Below are 21353 nucleotides of genomic sequence, written 5' to 3'. Positions count from 1 at the left end.
TTTACGCTCTGAAAAGCTGAAGGTAACTCGGGTTTTTCAGTGCTGGTGCCATGCTGGTGGCAAGTTTTCAGCAGGAGGCATAAAGGGTGTTTCATTGACTACAGATAGCATCACATAAATATTTGACAAACTAACTGGGTACTAATAGAATCAGATGAATAGTAGCCTTAGAGTGACATTTAACATGAATTTTTACCAAGATAATACCCATTCTATTAAACTTTTATTAGTCCTTTGTTGAAAGTGTTTATCCCTTGCTCTAACTTCAAAATATAAGGGAGTCTTTCTGTAAGAGCAATCTGGTATTAGTATGACTCATTTTACTCCTCACTTTAGAAGGAATTAGTTTCTAAAGCATCAAATAAATGACCAACGGTAGTCTCTCTGATCCTGTGGCCTGGCCTCCGGTAACTTGTTATAACATTAATATCAATCTATGTAGATACTTCATTTTCTTTTATTTTGAAAAATAATTTGTACAACTCCTAGCCTTCTTGAGTGTTTTTTATTTAATTCTGTCTTCTCAAATTTACCTAGATGTGAATATTACTAAGATAAAGCCACCAAAGCAGCCATTCAATGTTTCTAGGGAGCAGTTGAAACTGGTAACCTGATATCTCCTGGGAACTCCTTAGCAGATGTTAGGTCAGCCATAGTCAAATGACAATGAAAAAAGTACTTGGTGTTAGGATGAGGCTAAATTGCAGTTTAAGGAATAATTAGCATCACTTGAACTTGAAAGTGGTGAATTATATACTAGGGACTAGTGGTCATGACTAAAGCAAATGCAATATGCATAGAATACTAAGGGATTGAAAAAATACATTTCTCAGAAGAGGCACTTAAATTCTTCTTACCTGAATGTCGGATTAACATAATTGTCCTTGTATGAGGCAATAAAACTAGACACTTGTCAAAATAAGATAGGTTGTTTACAGTATTTGAGATGTGTGAAATTTCAAAACAAGCTCACTAAATTTTTTATAGTATTAATTTTATATTGAAATTCATTAAAACTTGTATATTAGGAGATATTAATGCCATTTACATATTTGAACTTAACATGCATAATGGGATATTTAATGAATCATCTATTCAATATGTCAAGGAGACTTAATGAGAATTTCTTTATCCTATATGTAATTTTAAACAGGAATACAACCTGGCTATCTAGATGAAATCAAAAGATTTTTCTTTATGAAGCTCAAATACTAGGCCCATGATAAGGCATTCATCTCCTTTAAATTGAATGTAGTTTATAAAGTTGTATTGTGAGGCATGGTCCTCTTGCTTTTGAACACTGGAATTAAAGTTTTAAAGAATCTCAAATCCATATGTCACAAGACAATTGCTAAGGGAATATATATGTTTAGGTTAAAGAACAAGAGGAATGTTCAATTGCTTCTATATATTTAATTTATAAATAGGTATGAGAAAACTGTTTCAGACTATCCTTAAGCATTAAGATCAGATACAGAATTTCATGTCTTGAAAAAGTATGGATCTGTAGGAAAAAAGGCAAGTATTTATTCTTGATGTAGCTCTTTGAATGGAAATATTTTAGGGGATATGCATTTCTGAAATTTAATAGGGTGATACTTAATATTGAAATGTCTTTCTTTTAGAACAAATCAAGAAGCTATAGGCTCTTTCCTCCACCCCTTTCAGTATCGATTAGGTTGTCTGTGAATTCAAGATTGGGGAAATAAGCAACCAAAAACGGAGTTGCTGTTTCAAATACTGGCATTGCTGTTTTCTGACATGTTAATTTTTTTTCTGACATATTGATTTTTTAAAGGTAGAATTATTAACACTATGAAAACTTGTCCATTATGACTTTTTCATAGTATAAGCATGCATTATATTCAGTTAACGTCCTGGGCCTAAAATCCGAAATCAGCAACTTAGTTCTATGTTATATGCCCTTGAGAAGTTTCCCTTAATTAGGGGGAAAAAAAAAATCTTTCCCTACTTTATAACATCATGAATTGTTTGTTTCTAAAGGGAAAATTATAGTATTTCCATTTTAGGTTGTGAATTTCTCATGTCATTTAAAGACCTAATTGGTGAAAAATCTAACCTAAGAAATGAGTGGGTCACTTTTTAAATAATGATTTAGAGCCATAAAAACAATCTTTTATTCCCTTTTGTTAGGGTCTGATAATACAGAAGTATAAGATGGTCCCTTCAGAGTTATCAAAGGTTTTTTTTAAATATTATGTCCCTCTAGCACATGTGGAATAACTTGTCATGTAACTTTGATATAGGTCATTGGTTTGGGTTCTCAACTCTTATTTTCACCTTAGTTTTGTACATTAGACAGCCTGAAGTTCAACTATGGTGAAGTATAAAAGATCTTTGGTTTTCTATTAGCATTTCTTCTCACTCATTGTATTAAACTGAGGAGGTTAACTCAAGTGTGGTCTTCCTGATAATGGTTGTGAGGTAAATGGATTCCACCCAGAGTCCCTGATCTTAGGCGTTTCTGGAGCTTCAGCTCATTATTTCTTCCTGTTGTAGGATTCCAAAAAGGAAATCCAACTCCAGTCTCGGGAAGGCGCGGACCCACAGACACAGGAGACCGAGCTTGATGCAAATGCACGAGGTTTTATTAAGCGGAGCTCCGGGTCGACACGTATCTCTCGCAGGAGACAGAGGGGTCGACCCCGAACCTTAAGGGGCAAGCTCTTTTATAGGATTCGGAAGCATAAAGCGGGAAAAGGTTGGCGCGGTCTTACATGATTGGCTAATTTAAAACATTTAAACAGTTACATTTTATGGCGCGAATTGCTATGGCGCGAAGCAATTATCAGGTTACACACACGCGTCCCCATCTGGACCCCCTCCACCCCGACCCTCCCAAACTTATCCCTCTGGAGCACTCTCTTGTTCTCAATTTTCCCCGAACAGTTTAGGGCGAGTCTTCTATGAATAGAGTCAGTCAGGATCGATAAACGTTCCCCCTTATACCAGGAATCCTTAGGGTGTGGAGGTGCCTGTCTCTAAGGTATTAACTTTTAAATTTTTAATATAATTTACTTCCTTCACTGTCCTCCTTACGCCTAGTTATATACACCGCTTGGTGAAAAAGTCTTGGTGACTTCCATGTTCTTATTCCTTTGCAAGTGAGTCCTCTTGTAATAAACCAGCCTTGAGGCCACAGCCTCAAAGCAGCACTGCCAGTGTATAGGTGCGTTTCCATATACCTGAGCCAACTGGAACAGTTACCAGCAATGGACTCAAATGAGTGGAACGTCAGTCCAGGTGATTACAATTTTATACCACTATAACCAGTGATTGTTACCAAGTATTGAGCCTGGGAGAGTGGGCGTAGGGGGAATGTCTATTGCCATATTTTTGAAGTTTATGGGAGTATACAATCATCAACTATTTACTGAGCATCTCTTAACGCTTATTAAACTATGGGAATAAAACAAACGCAGATTATATTAGGCATTCCCAATCATGTAGTGTCATCCAGCATTGCTTACATCAGTGTTGGAAGGAAAAAAATATCAGAATCTGCCTATCAACTCAGTTGCAAGAAGGAATTACAAGACACGTGATTTGAAAAGTGTAAATGTAAAAATATCAGTTGAATACCCATTGACACAAAGCAAAGTTCTTTGAGTAACACTAATTTTCAGTACTTATTAAGGGTGGTGCTTTACACACATTATTCCTTAAAAATCCTGATAACCCCTGACTTGGGTATCTACAGAAGCAAGATCAGTGTTGTCTTGCCCTAGGTTCCACATCTATAAAGTTGAAAACTTATTTCCATGCTTCCTCCCATCAACCCCCACAAATCAACCTAGTCCCAATCTGGATTTGAACGTAATCTAGTGCTAACTAGTCAAGTTTGGAACAAAAGGATCTTCCCTGTGGAACTGAATCTAGTTATTCTAATGAAAAACAAAACAGTAAAGTGGTTTACTTCACGGCTGGAGGGCCATGAAGAACTGACCCTTAAAGAAGTATCACCTGGGCAGCTTTGCTATGGATACGCCAAGAAGCCACCACCGCAGAGGTGGTCAGAAAGCGGACCGAGCGACGCCGGCGCCGACGCCTCTCGGGACTGGGGTGGGCCGCCCGCCCGAGCGGAAGCAGGTCCCCGCCCCCGCTCGCCCTCGCGCCGCGGTTACCTCGGTAACGCGGAGAGGCGGCCTCGGTGGGACCATGTACCGGGTGCCGGAGTTTTATTCGAGGAGGAAGCGGTTGGACGGCCATTCCGCAATCTGGCAGGATGTAAGTGCCGCTTCGGTCGCCCCCACCCCGGCGGCCGGTGAAGGCTGGCCCGCTGCCCCCGCCCGGCCCGCGGCGCCCCAGACGGCGGCCCTGCCCTCCTCCACGGGCGGGTCGCCGCCTTAGCCCCCGGGCGAGCGGTACTCAAAGAGATATGGGCATATCTGCCTGCAAAAGCAAAACTATACAAGTGTATTCGGCACACCGTCAGAATTAAATTCTGGCTCCCCTAGGCAGATATTGAGATGTTTACGAAAGTTCCACCTCACCACCTCTAATTGGTTGGTTGCAAAATAAATAGTCCTACTGCGGAGGAGGCAGTCCTTCTATGGGTGGCATCTCCGAGCGGAAAGGCTGGTGGGTTGGTAGCTACCAACTCCGTGAAGAGAGTAAACTCGTTCTTTGCGGACGTCTTCCGAAGGGCGGGGTCGGTGTTAGACAGGCTCCTCCTATTAGGAGTGTCTAATTTCCCTAGAAGGTTGAGGTTGCCCTGGGCGTTACTTCATTGTGGTCTGAGTCCCAATTAATCCGTAAATTGCTATGATGAGCCTTGAACTAGTGTGGGCTAAGTGAAGTTTTCCTCCTTCCCTTCCTCCCTTCTTTCCTCCTTTCCTCGCTTCCTTTCTACTGAAGCTACACCTAACAACAATAAAAAAGGATAAAATCCTAGCTTCAAGTTAAAGAGAACGCTTTAAGATTCTCATGTTTATTGAATAGAGTTAAAGAGCGACTAGTGGGAATTATTATTAAAAGTTCATTGTGACATGTGGATTGCAAATTGAACTTTTAATTTGCTGGAATCATTTCATTTTACAGAAATTGGGATTACGATTAGGGATGTGGTACTGGAAAGATGAAACCAGAACTCTTGAATTCAGAAGGTAAATTTTAACAAAACTTTATTATGACTTTTATAAAATTTACGTGTGCTTAGGGTAAAAAAAAAATTCAAACAATACAGAAGAGTATATAAAGAATAAAATAAATATGTGCTGAAATCCCACCATCTGGAGATAACCATTTTGGTGAACAGCCTTCCAGATATCACTTTCTGATAACATTCATCAGCTACTTCTTGTGTACCAGACACTGTGATAATCAGTTTACCAGCCCTTTGAAACAGCTGCATGTTGATCTAGTTTTACAGGTGAAGAAACCGATGTCACAGAGTTAAGCTGTTTGAGGAAAACTAAGTGACTTGGCCAAATAACACAGCTCAAAGGTGACTAAGATGATTTAAATCTAGGTCTGTTTGGCTCCCAGTCCATATTCTTAACTACTTTATAAAATTGCCTTTTTGAGTTATAGATATAAAGTTTTACATTAATGAGACCATATTACACCTGCTGCAATAGATGGTAAATTTTACAAGGTAAAATTATTAGATTAGAAAAAACTAATTTTAATCTCCATTGAGAAAATACCAACTCTATTAAAAGTATATAACTAAACTAACAATACTAGCCACTATCTGCTGTGCACCTGTTATGACCTGGACGTTTGCATGTTTTTCTGATTCTTATAACAGCCATGGAAAGTGAGTGTTAATATCCCCATTTTATAGATGAAGAAACAAGGTCAGGGAGATGAAGCAATTGAACCAAAGTCGTGTAGCCTGTAAGTAGCAGAACTGACATTTTGAACCAAGATCTGTCTGATGCCAAAGCCTTTTCTGCACATATACTGTCTCCCTCCACTAGACTGTAAGCCCCTCAGTGGCAGGAACGATCTTACTCATCTTCATGTCCCTGAAGCCATCTACAGAACTTCACGAAGTGGGCACTCCCTAGATGTTTATTGAACATGTTGAGTAAATGAACTAGATTCAAGCAGAAGAAGACTAGAGGTAGGGGACCAGTTAGAAGGCTAGTTGTAGGAGGATTACAGATAAGAAACTGTGTGAGTCGGAACTAAGTCCATGTTGGTAGAAATAGAGAGAAGGGTGCAGGACTAAGAAATACTTAAGAGAGAGAATTGATAGGATGTTTGGATAGAATTGATAGGATGTGGTGCCTGGATGTGAAAGTGGAGGGAGAAGTGGATGCTGAGGTTGACGCCCAGGTGTCTGGCTTGGGTGCTTGGTGGCTGGGATTGCCCTTCACTCACACAGAATAAAAGAGGCAAAACTGGTGATGTGTTTGAGGTTGCTGTGACATCGTCACATGGATACGTCTTTTAGGCTGTTGGACAAATGGGGCTGGAGGTCAGGAATGGCGTTGGCTAAACGGATGAAATTTATAGTTACATTATAAATATAATGACATTTAATGTCAATTAAACATACATAATTTAAAGTCTAAATGTTATAGTAGAGTCAAAATCAAAGTTTATATTTCATAGAATATTTATTTCAGTATTTCTGAGTAATTTGTCATTTCCAGAGCAGTGATTTCAGTTTTTGTTCTCAAATAGATACGTCACAGAAGATTCTGTTGAACAGCTCTGGAATGTGAGTGTGATAGACAGGGAGAAGGACAGCAAGATAGCTTTGGGATTAGACAGAAAGATAATCACAGGAGGCAAAATACTTGTTACAGCACAAGAAAATGCGGGTATAAATTTTAAGTGCCAAAATTTTCTTTTCTCAATCTCCATACATGTATTTAAAGGCCATCTCATTCCTCTCTTCTTATCATGAAAATTGGACCATACTTTTTACTTATTGACCTTCTTTGTAAATGAAGTTAATTTGTAGTATTTTTCAAACTAATTTGCAGTGCTAATCTAATAATAACCCACCCCAAGTGGCACTATTTCCTGTATGAGCCTACTAATAAATTCACAGAGAATAATTTCACACTGACTTTCTTATTCATAAAATACTCATATTCATAAGCTAAAGTTTTTTCTGGTTTGTTAGCAAATTATTCTTTTAAAAATGACTTGATTTCCACTAATTTTGGAGAATATACATGGGATGGTATGATTTAAAAGATAGAATGTATGACAATGTTGAGCAAAAAAGGCCGGATACAAAATTGTAAATACTGTATGATTCCGTTTATATAAAAGTTTAAAATAAGAGGCAAAAGAGAACTGTGATGATTGAGGTCAGAAAAGTGGTTACCTTCGGGGGGTTATTAACTGGCAGCAGATGGGAGAAGGTACAAGAGAACCTTCTGAGGTGCTGGAAATGGCCTATATATTGATCTGGGTGGTAGTTACATAGGTATATACGTAGTAAGAAATTCATCAGGCTCTCCACTTAAGATTTATGCACTTTACTGTGTGCATAAATTTACTAAGTTATACCTAAATTTAAAAAGTAAAAAAAAAAAAACCAAACCCAAACTCCAGACAGTATACACAAATTGGGAGCAGTTAGGAGAGATGGGGAAAGGGACACCATGAGGAATAGATGGGGAGCAGCCTTCTTGTGGTGGAGCTGCTTCGTGTCTAAGCGACTCACTGTGGCAAACCTCAGAGTACCTGGGCCACCTTGGGAGTCCAGCTGCTCAGGACAGTGCTAGGAAGAGGAAAGCAGACCTGTGTTGGTTTTAGGCCAAAGGTAGTGTTTGCATTTGATGGAAATATTGGTACTGATTCCCTTTTAAAGTCTAAGCATATCCTATCACAACTTTAAAATGCAGGTTTGAAGTCAGAGAGGACTTGTGGGCTGGAACATGTTCTTTTTGTAGAGACACAACTGCAGAGACTCATGTCACCCCTGTTCGTGGTGACAAGACAGGGCAGAGGCAGAGGAGCTTGGGAGAAGACAGTGGTAGGATGGGAGCTGCAGAGGCGGAGGCCTATTTGGTCACTGCTCTCATACCTAGTTCTGTTTGGAATCGCTCCACAAACCTCACTAAGCATATATGATGGGATCACATCTATGTTCTAGAAAGCATCCTCCCACAGTAGCATGGAGGGGCGAAGTTAGAAGTAGGAGGACAAGACAATTATTGCAGCAATCCCAGGAAGAGGTGACTAAGACCCAGATAAAAACTGGCAGGAGAGTGGAGAATCAAAGACTCATTCTAGAGGCAGCTGGAGGTAAATCAGGCCTTGTGTGCAGGAGGAAGGAGCTGGTAAGACCTGCTGTAAGACAAAGGGAGGAGGCAAGAATGTCTGGGTTACTGAGTGGATGATGATATGGTCCACTGAGATAAGGAAGGTGGGAGAGCTGGTAAGTTTGTGGAGGGGATAAGAGGTAACAAGTTTACTTTTTTAGACATGGAGGATTTGAGGTGCCTGCCTGTGAAACCCCAGATCAAGAATTCAGTAAGCAAGAGTTTGACCCTCATGAGAGAGGCCAGTGCAAAATTAGAGTGGGAAGTGAAATTATTGAGGCCGGGAGCCTAGGAAATAGCTACTTAAAAAATTATGAAAAACAGTTTTTTTAAATTATATTATTTAAAGAATCAGAAAATATGAGTAAGCTAAAACAGAAAAACTTTATGAGATAATAGAAAATATATATATTCTGGTCTCTGCCTCCTGTTCCTGGCACAGAGCTCCTAAAACCCTTGTAATTTCCTAAGTGATAGGAGCACTAGGAGCATCCTTTGTTCTAATGAGGCAGCTCTGGGTGGGCTCCTGAATGGCTTCTAGATGGAGGCTGGTCACCAGAAACACCAAGCCATGATTAGAAGCTTGAAATTTTCAGCCCTACTCCCCGTCCTCCAGAGAAAGGAGAGGGGCTGGAAATGGAGTTAATAACTGATCATGCCTCCGTGAGGAAGCCTCCACAAAATCCCAATAGTACAGGGGTTCAGAGAGCTTCCAGGTTGGTGAACACATCCCCATACCAGGAGATTGATGCACCCCAAGTCCGTAGGGACAGAGGCTGCTGCATTCGGGACCCTCCCAGAACTTGCCCTCTGTATCTCTTCATCTGGCTGTTCATCTGTATCCTTTATCAGATGCTTTAAGAAACTGGTAAATGTAAGTGTTTACCTGAGTTCTGTGAGGCACTCCAGCAAATTAATTGAACCCTAAGAGGGGGTCATTGGAACCTCTGATCTGTAACTGGTCCATCAGAAGCATAGGTGATAACCTGGGCTTGCGACTGGCATCTGAAGTGAGGGTTGGTAGGGGGCAGACTTGTGGGACTGATTTCTCAACCTGTGGAATCTGATGCTATTTCTGGGTAGATTATGTCAGAATTGAGTTGAATTCTTGAATAACCTGCTGGTATCCAAGAATTGCTGGTTGGTGTGGGGAAAAGCCTCCCCACACTTGGTAACCAGAAGTATCAGAAATGAAGTGTTTTATGTGAGTAGTAAAGGAGACTCACAGGGAGGACACCCAGGGGAGAACTGGGCTTTTCCCTACTCAGGAAGGAAAAATCCTGAGTTTTTCCTTTACTCCCACCCAGCAAGAGTAATTGTTAACATGTTAACATCTTATTTATATAGCTTTCCAAATCTTCTTCTATACGTAGGTATACACACACACACACACTTTTAATTTACTACATTCTGCATTTCCATTTCTTTTTTTCTCGTTACAAAGTTGTATATATGTATTGAAAAAAAAGTACATGTACAAAGTAGAAAGTGAAGATTCTACCACAGTTCTACCCCCAAAGACCACCAGTGTGCCAGTGTTAAGGGTTACCACCTTATTTTTATTTTTTTGTGTTCAACATACTGGTTACATTTATTTGAGATCCTGTGACTAATAATTCCAATATCTACAGTCTTTGCAGGTTTGATTTTCTTGCCATTTTTTTCTTACAGCATTATTTTTTAAAAAACATTTATAAATATAAACATTTTAAACTTTTTATACTGGAAGATTTCAAACATACAAAAGTAGGGAGAATGGTATAATGAACCCCAATGTACCCATAACGCAGCATCCACAATCACCCAATTAAGGTCAGCATCTGCCCCAATCTACTCCACACCTTGATTATTTTGAAACAAATCCCAGATATCGTATCATTTCATCTATAAATATTTCAGTATGTATCTCAAAAAAAATAAGCACTCTCTTAAAAAATATAACTAAATTACTATTTACACACCTAAAAATATAAATGGTAATTTCTTAATGTCATCACATATTCAGTTTGTATTCAGATGTCTCCTATTGTCTAATATTTTTTAAGTTTGTTCCATTCAGGATCCGGATAATTTCCATACATTACAGTTGGTTTGATATGTCTCTTAATCAGTGTGCACGTCTGAAGGTTTTGATAGGTATCTTCACGTGGCTCTTGGGGATAGCGGACAGGCAAAGAAAGAGAGCTAGCCAAAGAGAAAGAAGGATTAGAAAGGTCAGAGGAAAAACCCTGAGACACAAAGCCTTCAAAGGCAAAAGAAGGTTGTCTAAGAAAGGAGATTGGAGTGGGGAGGCGTCAGCAATGTCACATGCTCCAGAGAGCTCAAGGTGGGGCAGATACTGAAAAGAAGCCTTTGGATTTAACAAGTTAGGGATCACTGGGGACCTAGGTGAGGAGCAGTTTCAGGAGGACAGTGGGGTGGAAATCAGATAACAGTAGCTTGAGGAGAGAATCTGAGATAAATAGGAGAAACTAGCTGAGATAGAGTACTCTTACCAGGAAGTTTAGCAGTGAAGAAGGAAAGAGATAGTAGCCTTTAGGGGATCCAGTACTAAGGGAAGGGAATTTTTGTTGGTTTTGTTTTATTTTTTTTATTTTTTATTTTTTTTGTTTATTTATTTTTCCCCCAAAGCCCCAGTAGATAGTTGTAGGTCATAGCTGCACATCCTTCTAGTTGCTGTATGTGGGACACGGCCTCAGCATGGCCGGAGAAGCGGTGCCTCGGTGCGTGCCCAGGATCCAAACACCAGTAGCGGAGCATGCGCACTTAACCGCTAAGCCACGGGGCCGGCCCTGTTGGTTTTGTTTTAAAGGTAGGAAAATCTCAAGTTTGTTTGTTTTGGGAGAAAGAAGAGATGGAATAGAAGAGAAGGAAAGTGGGAATGGGATCAAGAACACAGATTAGCTTGGAAAAGATAGAAGCAGCTTTTCCACTGACTATGGTGGGAAGGAAGTAATACAGACAGGTAAGCTTGGGAATTTGAAGGTCCAGGGAGGGATATCTATGCTGCTCTCCTTACTGAAAATAAACCAGACCCTTCCAGGCTACTATTGGAAGGAGAACCTTTTGGTAAGAGTGCTGTTGACCCTAACTCTTTCCCCTGAGACTGCTGCTCTCCTTGGGGCTCGCTCATCAGTAACTGTCCCCACTGTCACACTGGGCTGGGGCCAGGGCTGAGGAAAACCACATTCACCCAAGTACCCTGACCTAGTACCCAAATGGGGCCGTTTCCTGAAGCCCAGGGGACAGGGGAGCCAGAGAAGGCTTCCCTGGGGAGGTGATATCCAAGCCAAGACCTGGGGAGGAGTAAGAGTTGAGAAGGCAAAGGGGATTTGGTTGAGGAGGAGGAGAGTGCATTCTAGGCAGAAGGAACAGCATGTGCAAAGGCCCAGACCTGAGAGGGCATGGGATGTATTTGAGACTGCAGGTAGTTCTGTAGGCTGGGGGTAGAGTTACAGGCGGGTGTTAAGAGATTGATTAGAACTGCATCTTAGAAAAATGACTCTGGCTGCAGCATGAAAAACAGTTTGGAGGGAGGCAAGACTGGAGGCAGGGGGATCAGTTAAGAAACAACTGCAGAAATTTGGTTTACAGATGGTGGTGGCTAAAATTAAGATGATGGCAATGGGAAGAGAGGGAAGTAGACAAATTCAAGATATATTAGAGAATTAAGTGATTAGTGGGCTGGGAGGGCTAAGGGTGATGGAGGAGTCAAGGATGACACCATTTTCTGGCTTGGACATCTGGTGGATATTGGTACCCATTTGCTGAGATGGGGAAAATATGAGTAGGAAATACAGTTTAAAGAGAAATGAGTTCAGTTTGCGACATGCTGAGTTTGAGGTGTCTGTAGAATGCCCAAGCGAAGATGTCCAATAGGCAGATGTATCAGTTTATAAGTCTACAGGAGGATCTGAACCTTAAATATAAATTTGTGAGTTATCAGTGTTAGTGGAGTAGATGAAATTACTCAGAGGAAGTGAGACGAGTAACCAAATGGAACCCTGAGAAAGGCCCTCATTTAGAGAACATGCCCAGGAAAAGATGCTTTTGAAGGAGACTAAGAAAGAGGAGCTAAAAATGAGGGAGTGGGGGAGGTAGTTTGGAGTGTCATGAATGCAGATAATCTGCTTTGCAAAGTAACAGCTTGACTTCAGGGGTGTTCAAGTTCTATCCCATCAATTTAAGACCCTGGCAATCTCTTCCAGAGTTTTGATCTCCCTCCACGTAGGCTAGGCCACCAGCTAGCCAACCAGAGTTCACAAACTTCTGGATATTGTCAAGTTCAGATGGAGAGAAGATGATCCCTTTCCTCTCCCCCAGCTTGCAGTTCCTGGCATCTTTCCTGGATGAATGACGCTGGAAATCTTCCCCCTCAGAGAAGACCTAGCTCCCTATTCACAGGCAGATTTTACCTTACTTTTGCAGATTTTATACTGAGGGGATAGCTGTATCAGACTACATACCCATAACCTCCATGCAAGATATGGACACACGGTGATGGGTGGGGAAAGGGTGGTCATTATTTCTCAGTAGGCAGTTAACGAAGAAGCAGTGGAGAGTGGTTTGGAGGGAGACCTGGGTTCAAATCCTAGCTCTGCCACTTACTAGGTGGTCATGATTTGTCAAGTTATTTAACCTCAGTAATTAGCAGTTCCCTCACCTATAAAATGAAATCATAATGCCTCGTGAGGAATAAATGAGGGTGTTGCATAATTCTTCAGCATGCATGCTTGTTTCTTTCTTATCTGTTAAAGAGAGAATACCTTTATTCACAGGCCACATCTGGGTTGACCCATGAAGCATGCTTCTCCCTACACAGTGTCCATAAGTCCTATACCTTCTTGTTTCAAGTGCCCCTACTCCCAGCTGGGAGAGAACCAGCAGCCTGTATGAGTCTTTGCCAAGGTCATTGACTCCCCTGACGACATACAACCAAAGAAACTCTACATCTCCAGAAGCCCTGAGCTTTTCTTGTTTTTCATGATGGCCTAAGAGAAGATTCTAATAACCACTGAAGAGCTCTAACTTATGTGGAAGTCAAAGTGGTCCAGCCCTCTGCATTATAGTGATGGGTTCTAGAGGGAAAATATGATTTTTTTCCTCGTTTTTCAGGGCAAAGAGAAATGACGTAACTATATTGTAATGTTAGGAAAGCACATCAACAAAATGCGGTCTGTGAAAGGACCAGATTCTAAATGGGTTGCCAGATTGAGGGGGAGACTGGAGACTGTAGGAGGCTACAGAACTAGCTCAGGCTGTGGTTTGGAGCCAATCTCAGGTGTAATTCAAAGGAGGGTTTTCAGTTGTTACTAGTGATGCTTCTTAGTGATTCCAAACGCACGGTGAGTGTAGCTGCCCTTAGAGCTGTGGCAGGGCACTCAGAAAGAGAAACCCGTCTCACCAGCTGAGCTAGAGGATGACTTCAGTTGAGTGAAAAGCCACTCAGACAAGGGTGAAGTAGGGAAGGCATGACCAGAGGTCAGAGAATAAAGACTAGAGGTTTAGCAGTGCATGCCAGACTATTGGCTAAGGGCAGGCAGTGGGGCAGGGATCAGACTCTCTGAGCCTTAGTTCCCCATCAGTAAAATGACAGCCATGTACTAGATGATCTTTTAGATGCCCTCCAAAATTCTATGAACTTATGACTTTATAATTCTAAATTCATTGACTTAGTTCCTAGACCTGATCTACAAGAAAGTCCCAAATATATCCTTTCAAATTTCTTATTTTAAGGTTGTCTCATCTGAAATCATTTCAGGCAAACTAATAGGGCAAGAAACTGACTTATAGGGGTGGGACTGAGAAAAGGGTAGGAGACAGCAATTTCGTTTGACATTAATTGAGATTGGGTGGTTTTATTTTTATTTTTTTTTTTGGTGAGGAAGATTGGCCCTGAGCTAACATCTGTGCTAATCTTCCTCCATTTTGTATGTTGGATGCAGCCACAGCATGGCTTGATGAGTGGTGTGTAGGTCCGCACCCAGGATCCTAACCCACAAACCCTAGGCAGCCGAAGCGGAATGGGCGAACTCAACCACTACGCTACTGAGCCAGCTCGAGATTGGGTGTTTCTATCTTTTCTTGTCTTCTAGAGAAGAGAAACCCTGGGGAGGGCTAGTGACCTGAGATTTCTTTAGCCTGGTATGAAAGTAACAAACAGCCAAGGGCTTGTAAGTGGCCGAAACACTGTGATGATCCAAGGAAAAACCTGAAAACAATTTTGTAATCTTGTTTAGGATGGTTATATTAAGGAAAGAGTTACTAATGGGCCGGCTCCGTGGCTTAGCGGTTAAGTGCGCACGCTCTGATGCTGGCGGCCCGGGTTTGGATCCCGGGCGCGCCCCAAGGTACCACTTCTCCGTCCAGCGCGAGGCCGAGTCCCACGTACAGCAACTAGAAGGATGTGAACCTATGACATACAACTATCTGCTGGGGCTTTGGGGGGAAAAATGAATAAATAAAATCTTTAAAAAAAATAAAAATAAAAAAAAAAAAGGAAAGAGTTACTAATCTGCACAATGACATCTGGCAAGAAGAATGGGCTTCAAAGAGCCATTAGAAAATGTCTGAATGTTTGGAGGATTTGAGTATTTTGTTAAAGGCTATCTAAATGGTCCACCAATAGAATAGGACCACATAGTATATCTTCCTATATATCTCTATCAACTTTTTTTTTAGTTATGCAGGTAATAAATCAGTACATACTTGTTATTATAAAAACTCAAATGATACAGAAGTATACAGATGTGGAAGCTAGATCTCTTCCTTACCATCCCAGCTCTCTGCCCCATCTGATTCCCACCTCTCTTTGGAGGCAGCCATCATCGACATTTGGTATTCTTCCATTTCCTTTTTCCACCCTACCCCAAGTATTGCAGCACACCCTCCCCTCTAAATACCCCGTTCTTGGAGACCTGGTAAGAGGAGCACCAGGAAGAAGGAAGAGCATAGAAATCATCCACTGACCAACTTGATGCCAATAGTCTAAAAAAAAGGTAGAAAAATAAAAAAACATCATTCCCTTGAGGTGACATCATGTACATGCTTTTAGGAGCTAACCTATTCTACAACCTGAATATTGCTGGGAAGTTGGAAAAACCTTGAAAAAGAAAATACCAAACTGATTAACTTCATTACTCCCACGGGGAGGTGTTTCTCTAAAATGATTATTTTGTGGGGAACACCAATCCCAGAAATTTTTTAAAGAAAGTTGTTTCAAAACTATTGTGTTGACAAGGAGATAATAAGAGTATCCATGGTTGATATCCATCTTTAGAGAATGACTGAAGTTTGGGGGAGAGTGCTTCTATTACTACGTCTACAGTTAAGCTTAACAGAGAGATATCTAACTATGGGCAAAGAGAGATTAATCTTCTGGGTTATGTTATCAGCGTGGCATTGTTTCAGACAGAAAAAGAAAAGTCATAATCCACAATGGGCTACCAAACCAGTACATTTGGTAGATACCACAATTTTCCCAGAAAATGCTCTCTCTATAAGGCAGGAACTGCATCCTGCTGGTCTTCAAAATGCTGTTCTTGGTTTTTCTATTAAGCATTTGCTGATACTCCCGAGAGCTTGTGCATTGGCTCTAGTCAGACACCATCTTCTTTTCAATGTTATAGCAAGGCCTGACACACAGTATGGCCTCAGTATATATTTATTTGTTGCTTAATTGTGGTCCCTTGTTAGTTAGGCCCATTACTTCTCAGTACTGTTTGTACAAGGACTGTAGAGTTTAAGAAACCCTGAGTTAAGTAAAAGATCCTGAAACCTGCCTAGAGATAGTCAAGGCCTTTAGAAGAGTTCACAGCAGTGACAACTGAGATGGCTGCTGGGGAGGCAGGATTACCTGGTGGGTAGGCACGTGACTCTGTGGCTGGAGAAGCTGGGCCCCGGTCCTGGCTTTGGCACTTACTAAGTGTCTTGGTCAAGTTACTTAATCTCTTTATAAGCTTCAACTTTTCTAGTATATAGAAATTGCAGTAATAGTAATGTTTTCCTGATAGAGTTGCTGTAAGGATTGAATGAGATCGTGCTTAAAAGTAATTAAAAAATCAGTAAATCAGAAAATCCTTCCAAACTGATCATGAGCTTTCTATTTATCGTGAAGTTACTGCAACATTTTCAGATGGAAACGTTTTGTCTACAGTGGTTTTCTGGAGGCTTCTGATACATAGAGGCTGAATATAAAGTCTGAAATTTTAATCTTTTTCTAAATGATTGTTTTATATGTGAACACATGAATTGAGTCCTGCTGTACCTCAAATTCTCTTCAAGCTCTACCCGTAATATATGCTTGTCCTAAGATTCCATGAGGAATCTATGGTCATGATATGATTAGTTTTTCTCTGGAAAAAGGTTAAGTTCCTAATTTTCTTATTTCTATTACAGTTTTACACCTACAGCAGAACTCAAGGAAAAAGGAAAGAAAGGCAAAGCAGTTCACTTTGCTGAAATTGATGGTCCAGCTTCAGACAGGTAGCTTACCTTCCCAATGGTGGCGATGTTGTTGAGAGCTCCTCTCAGCAGAATGGCTTAAGCCTTTACAACTCTGAGAAAATATCTTTCCCATTATCCTAGGTTGAAAGGCAAATACCCATCAAGGAAAGAACACACACTAGTTCACAATTATGGTGGGAGTTACAATAGTCCCAATAAATGTATCCCTGTAATAATTCGGCTATTAGCAAATTTTCAGCTTTTCATACTTTTTTTAAAATCTGAAAATGCTAGCTACACCATAAATATATGATTTAAATGATGTATTTTGGATGGAATTGGTATTTACATTTTATGTCAGGCAGTGTGCATTCCTCCTACCCCAGCACAGTAAATATACTGTTTAATAAAATGCATTCCAAAATGACCCTATATTAAAGAAACCCACGCATGACACTCAGGCTCTCATTACTTTACAGTGGAAGCTTCGTACACCTCAGGATAGATTAAATACAATTAAAGCCTTTCAAAGAACTACTAGAGACTGTCATATTTGAAACAGGTTGACAGATAAAAGGTTTTCTTCACGAGACGATAAGTCACCTAAAGCCTCCGAGAAACGAGGTCCGCGGGGCGACGTCACACTGCACGATGCTAAGTGTGAGTAACTCCTTCCTCTGCCTTGTGTGTGTCGTCGGCTGTGAACCTCTAAGGGAGCCTCTGTCCCTCTTTCAATCATCCATCTTCTCTCCTTTCAGTTGTTGCTTTGCTTTTGCTGCAAGACACTGAGATGCAGAGGATCTGTTCTTTTACAACATTTATGAGGTATGTAATGCTTGTGAGACATTAGACCTCTTATCCTTTATTTTGAAGTAATTCCATCTGATAAATGATGACAAATCTGATTTTTGGAGAAAGGGCATGGGGTTGGCTCTATGCAAGCCATCCTCTCGGGACTCAGTTTCAAAGACTGAGACCGAAGAAAGGAAGCCAGAAGTCACAGGAGCCACAAATAAAGTCCCAGGGCAAGGAGTATGGAGAGCATGTTGTCAGAGTCCCGTAAAGACTGCACTACAGTTATAGAGTGGTTAAAGGATATACCCATTTACTGGAGATCGGTTTTCTCCACTAGTTATGTTTGGCACCCCCACAAGTAGTAGGTATGTGACTCTGGATGAGCTTCTTGACCTTTCTGAGCCTCAGTTTCCTCAGATACAAAATTGGAACTAATAGCGTCTCCATATGGCTGCATGTGGAAGGTGCCTCACGTGGCGCTGCACTTGTGAGTGCCCAGTGAGAGCTGGATACCCAGATCCCTTAGCATTCAGTGAAGGCTGCATATGGCGAACACCTGAGATTCTCCACCTGCATCTTGATTCCACGGCAGGAGCACACAGCCTGACTACAGAGCGAGCTAGGAGCACCAGGCAGTCGGTGCCCAGAGGCAGCCTTCAGTCAGTGCTTTGCCGGAGCGGGAGCTGGTAGATAAATATCCCAGCTTCCATCTGTCGGGGTAACTCTGAGAAGTTTCTGCAGTGTCTCCCAGAGTCCCCCACAGGACTGAAATACATTTGAACTACATTTGTCCACAGTGATAACGAACTTGTTAACACCCTCTTTGTTGGCTTCCTTCCCTTTCCTGTCTCACTTCCGCACTCCCCTACTGATGTTTCCTGAGATCACTTCCCAAGTAAACCACTTACTCTCAAATCTTTGTCTCAGGGTGTGTTTCTGGGAGAACCCAACCTAGAACAGGTAGTTATTAATATCATGAAAAAAATCTGCAATGCTCACCTTCATCCTGCTCTGAAGGTATAGTTAAGGAAAGCATGCCCAAGTAAGAATTTCCATTTGGGGCTAGAAAGGAAAGCAACAAAAATCTCATAAGAATATTTAGAAAGAAAACAGTGGCTTCTACTTTTAAAACAAATGAGATAGGCTTGTAAATCAGTGCAATCTTTTGGGAGAGCAATTCTTGTGAAATTTAATATGCATATATACTATATCCTAGTAAGTTCACTTCTAGAAAGTTACTCGAAGATATAGCTATAAGGATAATTATGGCAGCAACGTCTATAATATGTTTAAAAGACTTAAATATCCATCAATAGAGGACTAGTTAAATATATAGAATACTTTATTCAGCTGTTTAAAAGAATGAGGAAAATCTATACATAGTTATCATGGAAAGAGATCCATGCTACACAGGGAAGTGACAAAAGCAAGTTGCAAAGACTTGTGTATACAGCATTATCCCATTTGTTACCAAAAAAAATTTAAGGCATATATCCATACATATGTATGTGTGTTGGTAGAGGAGGAACTTATATGTGATTGTCTGTGCTTTAGAATGTTTAGAAAGGATTCATGCCAAACTCTTATCAGTGGCTACCACTCAGGAGTAGGATGGTGACAAAGGAGTGAGGGGAGAGTTTTACTTGCTACATTTGTGTACATTTTTTTAAACAATTGAAAAATATTGTATAATAAAAACTTTTTAAGAATGGAAACTAATAAGCAAAACTATAATTTAATATGTGACCTCCTAGAAAGTTTTGTTTACAAAAATCAGATTTCTTACATCTTCAAGAGTGTAGTAGATAGAATTTTAAATGGTAAATTAGTTGTGTGGTAGGCATGATGATGTATATTTCTACTTATTTTTATGTTGTGTGCACATATATTTTTATGAGAAGCTTTATGTTTGAAATATGTTAGCATTAATTTCCTTTTTTTTAATCTTCCCATAGGAATAAGAATCTTGACAATTTCCTCATGGCATTATTGTACTATTTATCTCATTACTTGGAAAAAAACTCACTGGAAAAGAAACCCAAAAGCTATATGGTGTAAGTAGGATTTTGTAGTGTGCTTTAAAGTTTTATCACTGCCAGTATTAAAACTAACTTTTGTCTAGAGTAAAGAGATGATGGAAAATTTTAAATCTTTGGAGTATATTAAAACATTTTACATGGGAGGAGTCCACCAGTTTTTAAAGCTCGCTGAATAGTTAAGATGGGTATTCTGGTAACAAAATATTCCGAATAATATAGATAGTGCAAATAAATAGTACTGACTGCCTAATAGAAATATAACAAGAGTCACATACGTAATTTAAAATTTGCTAGTAGCCATATTTTAAAAGTGTAAAAAGATACAGGTGAGGGGGCTGGCCCTGTGGCCCAGCGGTTAAGTGTGCGCGCTCTGCCGCTGGCGGCCCGGGTTCAGATCCCGGGCGCGCACTGAGGCACCGCTTGTCAGGCCATGCTGTGGCGGCGTCCCACATAAAGTGGAGGAAGATGGGCACAGATGTTAGCCCAGGGCCAGTCTTCCGCAGCAAAAAGAGGAGGATTGGCATGGATGTTAGCTCAGGGCTGATCTTCCTCACCAAAAAAAAAAAAACAAGATACAGGTGAAATTAATTGCAATAATATATTTTATTGAACCCAATGACTCAAAAATATTATCATTGCAACATGTAGTCAATATTAGGAAGTTATTGATAAACTGCTTTACTTTTTTTTGTAGTATGTCTTTGAAATTTGGTGTCTATTTTACACTTACAATATAACTCAATTCAGACTAGCCACAGTAAGTGCTCAGTAGCTACATGTGGCTCATGGCTACCGTATTGGACAGTGAGATATAGATATTGTTTCTATGCTTTTTATGCTTACAAAGTTCTTGCTAAAGCATTTGTAAGTGTCTAATAAAAAAGCTAAGCATTAAAAAAAGTGAACGGATATGACCAAAATGATATTCCATGTCACAGAAGAAAACAAGATTTCTTAGGCTCCAGATGAAGAATGTAACTGCATTAGGCAGAGGTGGCTCAGAGCTACACAGGGTATGAATCTGGGGCTCTAAGTCCAGCGTAGAACAATGCCTCTCAGGCGTGGTGACCTTTTGCAAGCCATGGAACTTTCCGAGTGCCCAAGCTGCCCTCCCTAGTACATGTGGAACCAACCCAATGATTTAGCTGTTAGGAATGCGGGTAGAGTCATCAATTTGTTGCTGTAGCATGTTTTCAAAATGCAAAATCCTTGCGTACAACCAAGCAGTTTGAAAAACATTTTATGGATAGAGAAATGTATCTGGACAGCAGTTTTGTAAAGAACCAAATAAATAATTCAAACACTGCTGCTCGGTAAAGCCATCATAATATGCTGGCTCCATGTTATTTCAGGCCTGCATTTCACAGCAGAGCAGCCAGAGATCATGAAGTGTTTCTGTGGTAGCAAGCAAAAGGGCTCCAGCTGGCTGCGGGCTCAAAAGGTTTGAGGAGTCTTACTCTCCCCCAAAAGAAACTTATTAGACTTTGGTGGCATATTAGGTTCTATTTTCTGTGATGTTTTCTAATGCTGAGGGTTATTGGTAACCTAGCAGAGACATTTGTTTCATTTCTTAATTTGCAGGAATAGATAACAGAGAAGAAAGGTTTCTTTCTTTTTTTTTTTTTTTTTTTTTCGCTTTCTCTGAGCCAGGGGTCCTGGTTCAGTAGGGGCCGGGAGAAGTCCTCTAGACCCCGCCTCACCCCTGCTCCCTCTCCCGGCAGACGCAACCCTGTACTGATCCAGGCGCTTCTAAGTAAGAGAGATTTCTTAGTCATTTTTAAAATACTTTAAAGCTTATTAGAACACAGTGGTATAAGGT

The 21353-nt window shown here is 40.6% G+C and overlaps 1 protein-coding gene across 1 annotated transcript in view; it reads left to right on the top strand.

Moving 5' to 3' along the window:
• The first annotated feature begins 4155 nt into the window (after window positions 1-4155).
• PPP1R36 (protein phosphatase 1 regulatory subunit 36) overlaps window positions 4156-21353 on the top strand; it is a 33518-nt gene continuing 16320 nt past the window's right edge. Inside the window, exons 1-6 of the mRNA XM_014784293.2 lie at window positions 4156-4257; window positions 5062-5126; window positions 16653-16739; window positions 17263-17360; window positions 17459-17525; window positions 19451-19549. Coding sequence (XP_014639779.2) covers window positions 4180-4257; window positions 5062-5126; window positions 16653-16739; window positions 17263-17360; window positions 17459-17525; window positions 19451-19549 — 494 coding nt within the window. The 5' untranslated portion in view covers window positions 4156-4179. The remainder of the gene's footprint in view (window positions 4258-5061; window positions 5127-16652; window positions 16740-17262; window positions 17361-17458; window positions 17526-19450; window positions 19550-21353) is intronic.

The sequence above is a fragment of the Ceratotherium simum genome, chromosome 24, assembly GCF_057802395.1.
Source record: "Ceratotherium simum simum isolate JZ-2026a chromosome 24, ASM5780239v1, whole genome shotgun sequence".
Classification (NCBI taxonomy): domain Eukaryota; kingdom Metazoa; phylum Chordata; class Mammalia; order Perissodactyla; family Rhinocerotidae; genus Ceratotherium; species Ceratotherium simum.
Note: the sequence above shows the minus strand (reverse complement) of the source record. Positions and strands in the feature narration are given on the sequence as shown.